General features: G+C 43.9%; 1 protein-coding gene across 7 annotated transcripts in view; it reads right to left on the bottom strand.

The window, feature by feature from the left end:
- The window catches only part of LOC110504274 (mitogen-activated protein kinase kinase kinase kinase 5), a 156,509-nt gene that overhangs the window by 22,766 nt on the left and 116,857 nt on the right, over positions 1-16,886 (bottom strand). For 5 of the 7 annotated variants that reach the window (XM_036962933.1, XM_036962932.1, XM_036962934.1 and 2 more), the window contains 6 exons: positions 13,881-13,883; positions 13,082-13,196; positions 11,100-11,158; positions 10,276-10,379; positions 7,854-8,031; positions 736-804 (listed from right to left, as the gene is read on the bottom strand). In XM_036962933.1, coding sequence (XP_036818828.1) covers positions 736-804; positions 7,854-8,031; positions 10,276-10,379; positions 11,100-11,158; positions 13,082-13,196; positions 13,881-13,883 — 528 coding nt within the window. The remainder of the gene's footprint in view (positions 1-735; positions 805-7,853; positions 8,032-10,275; positions 10,380-11,099; positions 11,159-13,081; positions 13,197-13,880; positions 13,884-16,886) is intronic. The other 2 variants (XM_036962935.1, XM_036962937.1) reach the window with 1 other exon arrangement.

The raw sequence follows: 16,886 nt of genomic DNA, 5'->3' as shown, positions 1-16,886 counted from the left end.
GACACTTTGCTACAATGTAAAGTAGTGAGTGTACAGCTTGTATAATGGCTAATTGGGCCCGATTTGGACATTTTCACTTAGGGGTGTACTCACTTTCGTGGCCAGCGGTTTAGACATGAATGCCTGTGTGTTGAGTTATTTTGAGGGGACAGCAAATTTACACTGTTATACAAACTGTACACTCACAACTTTAAAGTGTCATTTCTTCAGTGTTGTCACATGAAAAGATATACTCAAATATTTACAAAAATGTGAGGGGTGTACTCACTTTTGTGATACACTGTATATGAGCAGGGAAAACTTTTTTCTGGGCAGTGCAGGACAACAGTTAAGACTGGAGGAGGGGGGCAGTGCACTACTTTAAACCAGAGCCCTACGGTGACCAGAAAACTATGGTCTCTGGTCAAGAGTAGTGCACTGCACAGGGAATAGGGGGTACCATTTGGAACACATCTTAGGATAGGGGCGGCAGGGTAGCCTAGTGGTTAGAGCGTTGGACTAGTAACCGGAAAGTTGCAAACCCCCGGGCCGACAAGGCCGACAAATCTGTCGTTCTGCCCCTGAACAAGGCAGTTAACCCACTGTTCCTAGACCAGTTAACCCACTGTTCCTAGGCCGTCATTGAAAATAAGAATTTGTTCTTAACTGACTTGCCTAGTTAAATAAAGGAAATAAAACAATCTTGAGTGCAGGTCAAGAGGTCATCATCTCTATGGGTTCAGAGGTCATACTTACTGTCCAGGCACACTAGCAAGGTGTCCCTCTCCAGCTGGGTCACATGGATGGCGTCCACTGCTCGACCAGCTAGGGGAAAGACATATAGAACTGTCACCGTGGAGATATCCCTCCTGGCATCCAATAGAAACGGTTTGTTTCAATATGCAAATACCAGTGACGGGTCGGTGCCTTTTAGGAGGGAGGGAGGACGATTATTTTCTTAATGAGCATATTGGATGACTTGTTGTTTGTATTCCATTCACCCGGTTCAATGTTAACATGGATAGGTTTAGGCTGGTGTAGCCTACAGTCATTTAGCATAGTCAGATCAGGACGTAACATAAGGATAACTCAAGAGTATGCTATTCTGTTCTTCTGAAATAAGACTACATTTTCACGTTTCTTTAGACCTGTCTAAAATAAATAATGGATTTATTGTGATGGTGTAGACTATATTACATGGATTTATTGTGATGGTGTAGGTAGACTATATTACATGGATTTATTGTGATGGTGTAGGCTATATTACATGGATTTATTGTGATGGTGTAGACTATATTACATGGATTTATTGTGATGGTGTAGACTATATTACATGGATTTATTGTGATGGTGTAGGTAGACTATATTACATGGATTTATTGTGATGGTGTAGACTATATTACATGGATTTATTGTGATGGTGTAGACTATATTACATGGATTTATTGTGATGGTGTAGACTATATTACATGGATTTATTGTGATGGTGTAGACTATATTACATGGATTTATTGTGATGGTGTAGGTAGACTATATTACATGGATTTATTGTGATGGTGTAGACTATATTACATGGATTTATTGTGATGGTGTAGACTATATTACATGGATTTATTGTGATGGTGTAGACTATATTACATGGATTTATTGTGATGGTGTAGACTATATTACATGGATTTATTGTGATGGTGTAGACTATATTACATGGATTTATTGTGATGGTGTAGACTATATTACATGGATTTATTGTGATGGTGTAGGTAGACTATATTACATGGATTTATTGTGATGGTGTAGACTATATTACATGGATTTATTGTGATGGTGTAGACTATATTACATGGGTTTATTGTGATGGTGTAGACTATATTACATGGATTTATTGTGATGGTGTAGACTATATTACATGGATTTATTGTGATGGTGTAGGTAGACTATATTACATGGATTTATTGTGATGGTGTAGGTAGATTATATTACATGGATTTATTGTGATGGTGTAGACTATATTACATGGATTTATTGTGATGGTGTAGGCTATATTACATGGATTTATTGTGATGGTGTAGACTATATTACATGGATTTATTGTGATGGTGTAGACTATATTACATGGATTTATTGTGATGGTGTAGGTAGACTATATTACATGGATTTATTGTGATGGTGTAGACTATATTACATGGATTTATTGTGATGGTGTAGACTATATTACATGGATTTATTGTGATGGTGTAGACTATATTACATGGATTTATTGTGATGGTGTAGACTATATTACATGGATTTATTGTGATGGTGTAGGTAGACTATATTACATGGATTTATTGTGATGGTGTAGACTATATTACATGGATTTATTGTGATGGTGTAGACTATATTACATGGATTTATTGTGATGGTGTAGACTATATTACATGGATTTATTGTGATGGTGTAGGTAGACTATATTACATGGATTTATTGTGATGGTGTAGACTACAGTGCCTTGCGAAAGTATTCGGCCCCCTTGAACTTTGCGACCTTTTGCCACATTTCAGGCTTCAAACATAAAGATATAAAACTGTATTTTTTTGTGAAGAATCAACAACAAGTGGGACACAATCATGAAGTGGAACAACATTTATTGGATATTTCAAACTTTTTTAACAAATCAAAAACTGAAAAATTGGGCGTGCAAAATTATTCAGCCCCTTTACTTTCAGTGCAGCAAACTCTCTCCAGAAGTTCAGTGAGGATCTCTGAATGATCCAATGTTGACCTAAATGACTAATGAGGATAAATACAATCCACCTGTGTGTAATCAAGTCTCTGTATAAATGCACCTGCACTGTGATAGTCTCAGAGGTCCGTTAAAAGCGCAGAGAGCATCATGAAGAACAAGAAACACACCAGGCAGGTCCGAGATACTGTTGTGAAGAAGTTTAAAGCCGGATTTGGATACAAAAAGATTTCCCAAGCTTTAAACATCCCAAGGAGCACTGTGCAAGCGATAATATTGAAATGGAAGGAGTATCAGACCACTGCAAATCTACCAAGACCTGGCTGTCCCTCTAAACTTTCAGCTCATACAAGGAGAAGACTGATCAGAGATGCAGCCAAGAGGCCCATGATCACTCTGGATGAACTGCAGAGATCTACAGCTGAGGTGGGAGACTCTGTCCATAGGACAACAATCAGTCGTATATTGCACAAATCTGGCCTTTATGGAAGAGTGGCAAGAAGAAAGCCATTTCTTAAAGATATCCATAAAAAGTGTTGTTTAAAGTTTGCCACAAGCCACCTGGGAGACACACCAAACATGTGGAAGAAGGTGCTCTGGTCAGATGAAACCAAAATTGAACTTTTTGGCAACAATGCAAAACGTTATGTTTGGCGTAAAAGCAACACAGCTGAACACACCATCCCCACTGTCAAACATGGTGGTGGCAGCATCATGGTTTGGGCCTGCTTTTCTTCAGCAGGGACAGGGAAGATGGTTAAAATTGATGGGAAGATGAATGGAGCCAATTACAGGACCATTCTGGAAGAACCTGGAAGAACCTGATGGAGTCTGCAAAAGACCTGAGACTGGGACGGAGATTTGTCTTCCAACAAGACAATGATCCAAAACATAAAGCAAAATCTACAATGGAATGGTTCAAAAATAAACATATCCAGGTGTTAGAATGGCCAAGTCAAAGTCCAGACCTGAATCCAATCGAGAATCTGTGGAAAGAACTGAAAACTGCTGTTCACAAATGCTCTCCATCCAACCTCACTGAGCTCGAGCTGTTTTGCAAGGAGGAATGGGAAAAAATTTCAGTCTCTCGATGTGCAAAACTGATAGAGACATACCCCAAGCGACTTACAGCTGTAATCGCAGCAAAAGGTGGCGCTACAAAGTATTAACTTAAGGGGGCTGAATAATTTTGCACGCCCAATTTTTCAGTTTTTGATTTGTTAAAAAAGTTTGAAATAGCCAATAAATGTCGTTCCACTTCATGATTGTGTCCCACTTGTTGTTGATTCTTCACAAAAAAATACAGTTTTATATCTTTATGTTTGAAGCCTGAAATGTGGCAAAAGGTCGCAAAGTTCAAGGGGGCCGAATACTTTCGCAAGGCACTGTATATTACATGGATTTATTGTGATGGTGTAGACTATATTACATGGATTTATTGTGATGGTGTAGACTATATTACATGGATTTATTGTGATGGTGTAGACTATATTACATGGATTTATTGTGATGGTGTAGACTATATTACATGGATTCATTGTGATGGTGTAGACTATATTACATGGATTTATTAGACTTTTTAAAATGTAGATGTTCCAAATGTCTGCATCAGTGGCTGGTAGGCTGCGTGGAAGCCAGGAGATGCTAAATGTTAATTAACGGTCGATCGCCGTGAGTCCGACAGTTATTTGCTTGACAATCACCGGCTGACAAAATGTCATGACGACCAAAGTTCTGAGTGTCAATACCAATACGTTGAAGTCATGACGACCACAGCCCGAGTTGAGGTTGATTGTTTCTCTGTGTAGAGCAGGGGGTAGGCTGGTCCTGGAATGCCGCCACAGTTCTGAGTGTCAATACCAATACGTTGAAGTCATGACGACCACAGTTCTGAGTGTCAATACCAATACGTTGAAGTCATGACGACCACAGCCCTAGTTGAGGTTGATTGTTTCTCTGTGTAGAGCAGGGGGTAGGCTGGTCCTGGAATGCTGCAGTTCTTGATTTCAATGTCTGACCTGATCAATTAGCTCAGTTGGTCAGGTGTGGTGCCTCGTTGGGGACAACTCCTGCAGGACCTGTGGCTCTCCAGGAACAGGGTTGTGGTGATGTGCGGGTAAGAGTTTTTTTTTACCCCCAACTATACGATGGTGAAAAGCCCCCTGACTATACGACGGTGGAAAGCCCCCCGACTATACGACGGTGGAAAGCCCCCCGACTATACGACGGTGGAAAGCCCCCTGACTATACGACGGTGGAAAGCCCCCTGACTATACGACGGTGGAAAGCCCCCTGATTATACGACGGTGGAAAGCCTCCTGACTATACGACGGTGGAAAGCCCCCTGACTATACGACGGTGGAAAGCCCCCCGACTATACGACGGTGGAAAGCCCCCCGACTATACGACGGTGGAAAGCCCCCTGACTATACGACGGTGGAAAGCCCCCCTGACTATACGACGGTGGAAAGCCCCCTGACTATACGACGGTGGAAAGCCCCCTGACTATACGACGGTGGAAAGCCCCCTGACTATACGACGGTGGAAAGCCCCCTGACTATACGACGGTGGAAAGCCCCCCTGACTATATGACGGTGGAAAGCCCCCCTGAATGTACGACGGTGGAAAGCCCCCCTGACTGTACGACGGTGGAAAGCCCCCCTGACTGTACGACGGTGGAAAGCCCCCCTGACTGTACGACGGTGGAAAGCCCCGCTGACTGTACGACGGTGAAAATCTGAGGCCCTCGCCCGTCCCTAACCCACAAACATAGAAAATACGCCGTCCTGTCAGATGGTTGAATGATTGTTTTGACAAGCCTTTTCTAGATAGATAGATATGTTTCTGCTTATGACATCATAAATCAATAGAATGAATGCTTCACTATCGTCGACGTTGGTGAGGTTTTTTTCCTCTCTCATCTCTGCTTCTCTCAGGCAGCAAAGACATTTAGGGACCGGGGAGAAAATGCAACAAAAGAAAAAAGCAAACTTTTTGACCGATTATACGGAAATTAAAAGCTGTTAAAACACACCAGCATGCTTTTGATAAGATTTCAGTTTGGCTTGGATGCATATTTTACGGTGGATGAAATTGTAAAAATCAGCTTTTATAATTCTGATAAAGATAGCATTATACAAAAAATGGTCCCTAACTACAGATTCATTCTGTCAAGATGCTAAAATAAATTAAATCACATTTCTCCTCTCCTGTTCCAGAGTAAAAAACAAACATTTGATGGATCATTTCACTACATGAAATGCTTAATTCAGCAGGAGTTAATATTAATGCTACGTGAGATGTTACAGACCGACAAGTCAGTGTCCAGATTTCAGTCGGGCTACTATTCCGTTTAAACCCATCTCAAACAGTAGCCTACAGTTCCCTTGAAGTTGCATTTGGAAAAATCCCCGTCTTGTTTGTGACTGAAGAATACGTATAGCGCCTCACAATCATCGCGTCATAACACACAGTCGACACTGCTAGTGTCCTCTTTTACAACGTCTCTCTCCCAAACAGTTCTGGCCCCTCCTCCTTTCTCTTTTACAACGTCTCTCTCCCAAACAGTTCTGGCCCCTCCTCCTTTCTCTTTTACAACGTCTCTCTCCCAAACATTAGACTGTTCTGGTCCCTCCTCCTTTCTCTTTTACAACTTCTCTCTCCCAAACAGTTCTGGCCCCTCCTCCTTTCTCTTTTACAACGTCTCTCTCCCAAACATTAGACTGTTCTGGTCCCTCCTCCTTTCTCTTTTACAACTTCTCTCTCCCAAACAGTTATGGCCCCTCCTCCTTTCTCTTTTACAACTTCTCTCTCCCAAACATTAGACTGTTCTGGTCCCTCCTCCTTTCTCTTTTACAACTTCTCTCTCCCAAACAGTTCTGGCCCCTCCTCCTTTCTCTTTTACAACGTCTCTCTCCCAAACAGTTCTGGCCCCTCCTCCTTTCTCTTTTACAACTTCTCTCTCCCAAACATTAGACTGTTCTGGCCCCTCCTCCTTTCTCTTTTACAACGTCTCTCTCCCAAACATTACTGTTCTGGCCCCGCCTCCTTTCTCTTTTACAACGTCTCTCTCCCAAACATTAGACTGTTCTGGCCCCGCCTCCTTTCTCTTTTACAACGTCTCTCTCCCAAACATTAGACTGTTCTGGCCCCTCCTCCTTTCTCTTTTACAACTTCTCTCTCCCAAACATTAGACTGTTCTGGCCCCTCCTCCTTTCTCTTTTACAACGTCCCTCTCCCAAACATTAGACTGTTCTGGCCCCGCCTCCTTTCTCTTTTACAACTTCTCTCTCCCAAACATTAGACTGTTCTGGCCCCGCCTCCTTTCTCTTTTACAACGTCTCTCTCCCAAACATTAGACTGTTCTGGCCCCTCCTCCTTTCTCTTTTACAACTTCTCTCTCCCAAACATTAGACTGTTCTGGCCCCTCCTCCTTTCTCTTTTACAACTTCTCTCTCCCAAACAGTTATGGCCCCTCCTCCTTTCTCTTTTACAACTTCTCTCTCCAAAACAGTTCTGGCCCCTCCTCCTTTCTCTTTTACAACGTCTCTCTCCCAAACATTAGACTGTTCTGGCCCCGCCTCCTTTCTCTTTTACAACGTCTCTCTCCCAAACATTAGACTGTTCTGGTCCCTCCTCCTTTCTCTTTTACAACGTCTCTCTCCCAAACATTAGACTGTTCTGGCCCCTCCTCCTTTCTCTTTTACAACTTCTCTCTCCCAAACATTAGACTGTTCTGGCCCCTCCTCCTTTCTCTTTTACAACTTCTCTCTCCCAAACAGTTATGGCCCCTCCTCCTTTCTCTTTTACAACTTCTCTCTCCAAAACAGTTCTGGCCCCTCCTCCTTTCTCTTTTACAACGTCTCTCTCCCAAACATTAGACTGTTCTAGCCCCGCCTCCTTTCTCTTTATTTTCAACTTTACATTATACGCAGCTTTTCTCTTGAATTAAACTCCCAACGTTGTCATTTTTGCCTCGGTGGATCAACTTAACGGTTTCCTAAAAGCATTTGAGAATTGCCGTGTATTGGGCGAGCGTACAGTTAAGCCCTAAAGCATAGGCTACACGCACTAACGCCATACAACTGAAGAAAATAACTCAATGTAGCCTATAGATATGAATGTAGTGTTACTGTGTGTGTGAATTCCTTACTTGATCCCATCTCAGTGAACCAGGAAGAGCAGGAGTTGAGGTTGATGGTCTCAAAGTGAACCACCTGGCCTGGCTCCGTGGCCTGGCTGACAGCGATACACACCATGGGGTATTCCTGCTCTGGAACCACTAACATCTCAAACACCTTCAGAGGGTTGGGTAGGGGGAAGTCAAAGTGCTGAGGGACAGAACACCAGAGAGGAGAGGAGAGGAGAGGAGAGGAGAGGAGAGGAGAGGAGAGGAGAGGAGAGGAGAGGAGAGGAGAGGAGAGGGAGATAAGAGATAGGAGAGAGAGGAGAGAAAGATAGGAGAGAGGAGAGAAAGATAGGAGAGAGGAGAGAAAGCAAGGAGAGAGAAAGCAAGGAGGGAGAGGAGAGGGAGAGTGAGGAGAGGGAAAGGGATGAGAGAGAGATGAGGGAGAGATGAGAGAGAGAGGAGAGATGAGGGAGAGATGAAAGAGAGGAGAAAGAGGAGAGAGAGAGAGGGGAGAGAGTGAGGAGAGGGAGAGAGAGGAGAGGGAGAGAGAGAGGAGAGAGAGGGAGAGAGAGGAGAGGAGAGAGAGGGAGAGGAAGAGGAAGAGGAAGAGAGAGAGAGAGAGAGGAGAGAGAAAGAGGAAGAGAGAGAGAGAGGAGAGAGGGATGAGGCTCTGGAAGTAATGCTGAAGAAGTAAAGTGGGTCGTACTAAAGGATGAGATGATTCTTTGTCTGTTTGAAATGTGCCTTGCATCACAATGGTCCATTATCACACAAAACAGGTCCAAGAAAATGTCTGTTTTAACATACATGGTAAACAAGTAAACGATTCATGCTGTTGGATGCAGAAAATATAACATTAAACGAAAAATGTATATGCTTCTTGATTTGTGGTGCTAATCCTCACAGACCATCTAACAGAACCTTCTGTACCCAGTGGGACAAACTAACACTGAACAAAAATATAAACGCAACATAGAAAAAATGTAAGATTTTACATTTCATATAAGGAAATAGTCAATTGAAATTGATGAATTAGGTCCTAATCTATGGCTTTCACGTGACTGGGAATACAGATTGGTAATTGGATATACTTAACCCTGTGACTTCTATGCACTTTATGTGGTGGACAGGATGTTATATCATATATATATATATATATATCATATTTTATGTTAGCGTTGAAGTGTTTTTATTTGTACTTGTTGGTCACAGATGCCTTTAAAAAAAGGTAGGGGGTCGTGGATCAGAAAACCAGTCAGTATCTGGTGAGACCACCATTTGCCTCATGCAGCGCGACACATCTCCTTCTCATAGAGTTGATCAGGCTGTTGATTGTGGCCTGTTGGAATGTTGTCCCACTCCTCTTCGACGGCTGTGGGATTTGTTGCTGGATATTGGCGGGAACTGGAACACGCTGTCGTACACGTCGATCCAGAGCATCCCAAACATGCTCAATGGGTGACGTGTCTGGTGAGTATGCAGGCCAGGGAAGAACTGGGACATTTTCAGCTTCCAGGAATTGTGTACAGAGTCTTGCAACATGGGGCCTTGCATTATCATGCTGAAACACGAGGTGATGGTGGTGGATGAATGGCACGACAATGGGCCTCAGGATCTCGTTATGGTATCTCTGTGAATTCAAATTGCCACCGATAAAATGCAATTGTGTTTGTTGTCCGTAGCGTATGTCTGCCTATACCATAACCCCATCTCCACCATGGGGCACTCTGTTCACAACGTCAGCAAACCTCTCGCATAAACAACGTCACACACGCTGTCTGCCATCTGCCCGGTACAGTTGAGACCAGGATTCGTCCGTGATGAGCACACTTCTCCAACGTGCCAGTGGCCATCAGAGATGAGCATTTACCCACTGAACAATGCTGAACTGCAGTCGGGTCAAGACCCTGGTGATGACGACGAGCACACAGATGAGCTTCCCTGAGACGGTTTCTGACAGTTTATGCAGAAATTATTTGGTTGTGCAAACCCACAGTTTCATCTGCTGTCTGGGTGGCTGGTCTCAGACGATCCCGCAGGTAAAGAAGCCGGACGTGGAGGTCCTGTGCTGGCGTGGTTACACGTGGTCTACAGTTGTGAGGCCGGAAGAATGTACTGCCAAATTCCCTAAAACGCCCCCTCAAAACTTGATACATATGTGGCTTGGTGTTGTGTGACAAAACTGCACATTTTAGAGTGGCCTTTTATTGTCCCCCCAGCACAAGGTGCACCTGTGTAATGATCATGCTGTTTAATCAGCTTCTTGATAGGCCACACCTGTCAGGTGGATGGATTATCTTGGCAAAGGAGAAATTCTCACGAACAGAGATGTAAAAACACATTAGTGAGATTCAGAGAAATAAGCTTTTTGTGTGATTCAGCTCATGAAACCAACAACTTTACATTTTGCGTTTATGTTTTTGATCAGTATAGATAAAGGACTGACCTTGATAAGCATGAACCTCTGCATGGGTTCATACCACTGTAGCAGGATTATCCCAAACTGGAGCGCTCCACACAGGTACTTATGGCCCGTATAGGGGTTCCTCACTGCGAGGGGAAGAGAGAGAAACCCAGGGGAAGAGAGAGAAACCCAGGGGAAGAGAGAGAAACCCATAGAAAGAGAGAGAAACCCAGAGAATGAGAGAGAAACCCAGAGGAGAAGAGAGAAACCCAGAGGAAGAAGAGAGAAACCCAGAGAAAGAGAGAGAAACCCAGAGAAAGAGAGAGAAACCCAGAGAAACCCAGAGAAAGAGAGAACCCCAGAGAAAGAGAGAAACCCAGAGAAAGAGAGAACCCCAGAGAAAGAGAGAGAAACCCAGAGGAAGAGAGAGAAACCCAGAGAAAGAGAGAGAAACCCAGAGAAAGAGAGAACCCCAGAGAAAGAGAGAGAAACCCAGAGAAAGAGAGAACCCCAGAGAAAGAGAGAGAAACCCAGAGAAAGAGAGAACCCCAGAGAAAGAGAGAGAAACCCAGAGGAAGAGAGAGAAACCAAGAGAAAGAAACACAGATAAAGAGAGAACCCCAGAGAAAGAGAGAGAAACCCAGAGAAAGAGAGAACCCCAGAGAAAGAGAGAGAAACCCAGAGAAAGAGAGAAAAACCCAGAGGAAGAGAGAGAAACCCAGAGAAAGAGAGAAACACCCAGGGGAAGAGAGAGAAACCCAGAGAAAGAGAGAAAAACCCAGGGGAAGAGACAGAAGGTTGAGGTAAATCAAAGCGTGGGACTTGATATTTGCTCTGTCCAGGACCATGGGGGATGTGGAACTCACCAATGCAACACTTGTGACAGCCCTTTGTGTCAGGGATCTTCGTTGTCAAGGCAAACCTCCTGCAGAGAGAAAACTGTCAGCCTGAACCAACACAGTCAGTCATACAGCCTGGATCAACACACAGTCATACAGCCTGAACCAACACACAGTCATACAGCCTGAACCAACACACAGTCATACAGCCTGGATCAACACACAGTCATACAGCCTGAACCAACACACAGTCATATACAGCCTGAACCAACACACAGTCATACAGCCTGAACCAACACAGTCAGTCATACAGCCTGAACCAACACAGTCAGTCATACAGCCTGAACAAACACAGTCAGTCATACAGCCAGAACCAACACACAGTCATAGAGCCTGAACCAACACGCAGTCATACAGCATGAACCAACACGCAGTCATACAGCCTGAACCAACACAGTCATACAGCCTGAATCAACACACACAGTCAGTCATACAGCCTGAACCAACACACAGTCAGTTATACAGCCTGAACCAACACACAGTCAGTTATACAGCCTGAACCAACACACAGTCAGTTATACAGCCTGAACCAACACACAGTCATACAGCCTGAACCAACACACAGTCATACAGCCTGAACCAACACACAGTCATACAGCCTGAACCAACACAGTCATACAGCCTGGACCAACACACAGTCATACAGCCTGGACCAACACAGTCATACAGCCTGGGTCCTGCAGGCCGCACCGTAGCAAAATGTTTTGAAACTGAAGTTTCTTATTGGACAAGTTCAGATCGTACAGGGCCTTGCAAAAGTATTCAGCCCCTTTGGCGTTTTCCCATTTTGTTGCAAAAGACCAAAGATAACCCTGAAGGACCTGCAAAGCTCCACAGTGGAGTGTCTGCGCATAGGACCACTAAGACGTACACTCCAAAGTTGGGCTTTACGGAAGAGTGTCCAAAAAAAGCCATTGCTAAAAGAAAAAAATAAGTAAACACATTTGGTGTTTGCCAAAAGGCATGTGGCAGACTCCCCAAACATATGGAAGAAGGTACTCTGGTCAGATGAGACTAAAATTGAGCTTTTTGTCTATCAAGGAAAACACCATGTCTGGCGCAAACCCAACACCTCTCATCACCCCGAGAACACCGTCCCCACAGTGAAGCATGGTGGTGGCAGCATCATGCTGTGGAGATGTTTTTCATCAGCAGGGACTGGGAAACTGGTCAGAATTGAAAGAATGATGATTGGCTCTAAATACAGGGACATTTTTGAGGGAAACTTGTTTCAGTCTTCCAGAGATTTGAGACTGGGACGAAGGTTCACCTTCCAGCAGGACAATGACCCTAAGCATACTGCTAAAGCAACACTTGTGTGGGTTAAGGGGAAACATTTAAATGTCTTGGAATGGCCTCGTCAAAGCCCAGACCTCAATCCAATTGAGAATCTGTGGTATGACTTAAAGATCGCTGTACAGCAGCGGAACACATCCAACTTGAAGGAGCTGGAGCAGTTTTGCCAAGAAGAATGGGCAAAAATCCCAGTGGCTACATGTACCAAGCTTATAGAGACATACCCCAAGAGACTTTCAGCTGTAATTGGTGTCTCTACAAAGTATTGACTTTGGGGGGGGGTGAATCGTTATGCACGCTCAAGTTCAGTTCTTTTAACTTATTTCTTGTTTATTTCACAATAAAACATATTTTGCATCTTCAAAGTGGTAGGCATGTTGTGTAAATCAAATGATACAAACCCCTCAAAAAAATCTATTTTAATTCCATGTTGTAAGGCAACAAAAGAGGAAAAATGCCAAGGGGGGGTGAATAGTTTCGCAAGCCACTATATCCCTCCATTTCTCTCTGTTTCATGCCTACTGAACACGACACAGTCATATACAGTCATATAGTGTCAACACAGCCTCTGTTGAGGACAATAGAATAGACCCCTGTGTCTCTCACTTGGGTGAGATCTTGTCTGGGAAGCAGTGTGTGTGTGTGTGTGTCACCTTGGTAACATCTTGTCTGGGAAGCGGTGTGTGTGGAACTGAGAGGCCAGGCCAGGCTTCTTCAGCTGCTCAAACAGACCAATCAGGTTGTGTGAGTAGAGCTGGAAAGTCTTCCCTGTGATCACATAATCAAACATAATCACATTATAGGAAAAACAGGGATGTGTGGCACCCTATTCCCTATATAGGGCACTACTGTTGACGGGGGGGGGGGGAGTGAAGTGCACTATATAGAGAATAGAATGTAATTTGGGACGTAGACATGACATTGTTTCTGGGGGTCACATCTCTTACAGTGGGGTCATGACATCTCCCCCAAAACATTCCTGTATAGTTAAACAGACAAACGACAACACGGAGATAGATTGAAGGACTAAGGAAACTAGATCAAAAGAGGATACATGGCAGAAACACTTGGTATTATTATTATTATTATTATTATTATTATTATTAGTGTAGATGTATTCACCATCAACATCAATTTGGTTTTAAGGAGCTGATCTCAGATGAACTTTTATCTGAACATACAGGCATGTGGCTGCGATGGAGTTAGCTTGATGTTGAAAAGGGTAAGGGGGGTAAGGAGGGTCATTTTAACCCAAATTCCCTCGGTTTTCTAGAAATCCCGGTTGGAGAATTCCTGGATTTCCTGCTTATTCCATACTGATTCCAGGAATATTCTAACTGGGATTTCTTGGGGAAAAACCCAGGAATTTTGGGACAGTAACCAAAAGGATGCAACCCTGGATGAGGGGTGATGATGACTGCGATGATGATGATTTGTGAATGTGATGATTACCTTCTGATGAAGCCGGTTAGTAGAATACCAAATCAAGCCAGACCAGAGGAAGAGGAGGAGGATGAGGAAGAGGGACAGAGCCCAAGAGGAAGAGAAGAAAGAAACCAGAGATTAGATATTCTCTGAGCCGGGGCATAGGGTCTACTCTTCAGTAGGAACGACTCTACACATCACACTGAACTATGACCTAGGCTGCATCCCAACTCTCTCTCTCCTGCCTCCTAAAGTGGGTCTACTCTTCAGTAGGAACGACTCTACACATCACACTGAACTATACCTAGGCTACATCCCAACTCTCTCTCTCTCCTGCCTCCTAAAGTGGGTCTACTCTTCAGTAGGAACGACGCTACACATCACACTGAACTATACCTAGGCTGCATCCCAACTCTCTCTCTCTCCTGCCTCCTAAAGTGGGTCTACTCTTCAGTAGGAACGACTCTACACATCACACTGAACTATTACCTAGGCTGCATCCCAACTCTCTCTCTCTCCTGCCTCCTAAAGTGGGTCTACTCTTCAGTAGGAACGACGCTACACATCACACTGAACTATACTTAGGCTGCATCCCAACTCTCCCTCTCTCCTGCCTCCTAAAGTGGGTCTACTCTTCAGTAGGAACGACTCTACACATCACACTGAACTATTACCTAGGCTGCATCCCAACTCTCTCTCTCTCCTGCCTCCTAAAGTGGGTCTACTCTTCAGTAGGAACGACGCTACACATCACACTGAACTATACCTAGGCTACATCCCAACTCTCTCTCTCTCCTGCCTCCTAAAGTGGGTCTACTCTTCAGTAGGAACGACGCTACACATCACACTGAACTTGACCTAGGCTACATCCCAACTCTCTCTCTCCTGCCTCCTAAAGTGGGTCTACTCTTCAGTAGGAACGACGCTACACATCACACTGAACTATGACCTAGGCTGCATCCCAACTCTCTCTCTCCTGCCTCCTAAAGTGGGTCTACTCTTCAGTAGGAACGACGCTACACATCACACTGAACTATACCTAGGCTACATCCCAACTCTCTCTCTCTCCTGCCTCCTAAAGTGGGTCTACTCTTCAGTAGGAACGACGCTACACATCACACTGAACTATTACCTAGGCTGCATCCCAACTCTCTCTCTCTCCTGCCTCCTAAAGTGGGTCTACTCTTCAGTAGGAACGACGCTACACATCACACTGAACTATACCTAGGCTGCATCCCAACTCTCTTTCTCTCCTGCCTCCTAAAGTGGGTCTACTCTTCAGTAGGAACGACGCTACACATCACACTGAACTATACCTAGGCTGCATCCCAACTCTCTCTCTCCTGCCTCCTAAGTGGGTCTACTCTTCAGTAGGAACGACGCTACACATCACACTGAACTATTACCTAGGCTACATCCCAACTCTCTCTCTCTCCTGCCTCCTAAAGTGTGCACGTGTTCACTTCCTTTCACCGATTTGAAATGAAATGACTGGAATAAGAAACATGTTAAAAGCTCTGAGGAAAGTCGTGAGGCCCGATATGTGAAACTTAATAAAGAGCAGTGTTACTACCAGTCATTTTCTCTCTCTCATTTTATTCAACTGTTACCAGGCACCTGCAACAAAGATCGCTCAGATCTCAGGCGTATGCCTTGTGAATAAGAAATAGGGTAGAAACTCTCATTAGCCCATGACCTCCACCAACCAAACGCTTTTAGAATTTTTTTTTTTTTGGGGGGGGGGGGAGTAGCGAACGAGTGTACACTTCAGGAGAAAGTGTTGGGGACGTACTCCAAGTATTAAATTCCAATAAGTTAGAAATGTTTACTTTCACTTCAATACAACAGAGAAATTCAACAACCAAGTGGTTAAAACCCAGATATACAGTATTTTTTTTAACCTTAATTAAACCAGGAAGTGCTCAGTGTGCTGATACGCTACACATTTGGAACATGCATCATCTAGCAACAATTAAAGAGTTCTTCTTCTCTCACATAAAACGATCTACATTGCTACTGTCACCAGGAGTTTTCCAACCACTGGTCTGGTCCATGATCCCTATCTCTACTCCGTACAGCAGGCCATGAAGACAGACGTGTTATTCACGACTCACTGTGTGACGTGTGGAGAGGTTGTCCTCCCGATAGATTTTGAGACGAAACTGGTATCTATTCCACCGGGGCCGTTCACGTCATCCGGCTAATCTTTTACATACAATTGCACGCCATAAAGACATTCAAGACTACGAAACTATCGATACACTTTATAGAAGTGGTCGCCAATAGCTTTTGAACAACATCTTTCCGGCTGCTGTAGGATATACTGTAGATGACGTGATTACCAGAGCTTTCTGGCTGCTGTAGAATATACTGTATATGACGTGATTACCAGAGCTTTCTGGCTGCTGTAGGATATACTGTATATGATGTGATTACCAGAGCTTTCTGGCTGCTGTAGAATATACTGTATATGACGTGATTACCAGAGCTTTCTGGCTGCTGTAGGATATACTGTATATGACGTGATTACCAGAGCTTTCTGGCTGCTGTAGAATATACTGTATATGACGTGATTACCAGAGCTTTCCGGCTGCTGTAGGATATACTGTATATGACGTGATTACCAGAGCTTTCTGGCTGCTGTAGGATATACTGTATATGACGTGATTACCAGAGCTTTCTGGCTGCTGTAGGATATACTGTATATGACGTGATTACCAGAGCTTTCCGGCTGCTGTAGGATATACCGTATATGACGTGATTACCAGAGCTTTCTGGCTGCTGTAGAATATACTGTATATGACGTGATTACCAGAGCTTTCTGGCTGCTGTAGGATATATATGACGTGATTACCAGAGCTTTCTGGCTGCTGTAGGATATACTGTATATGACGTGATTACCAGAGCTTTCTGGCTGCTGTAGGATATATATGACGTGATTACCAGAGCTTTCTGGCTGCTGTAGAATATACTGTATATGACGTGATTACCAGAGCTTTCTGGCTGCTGTAGGATATATATGACGTGATTACC

Source organism: Oncorhynchus mykiss, chromosome 25 (genome assembly GCF_013265735.2).
Source record: "Oncorhynchus mykiss isolate Arlee chromosome 25, USDA_OmykA_1.1, whole genome shotgun sequence".
Lineage (NCBI taxonomy): Eukaryota > Metazoa > Chordata > Actinopteri > Salmoniformes > Salmonidae > Oncorhynchus > Oncorhynchus mykiss.
This window is presented reverse-complemented; position numbering and strand designations above follow the sequence as displayed.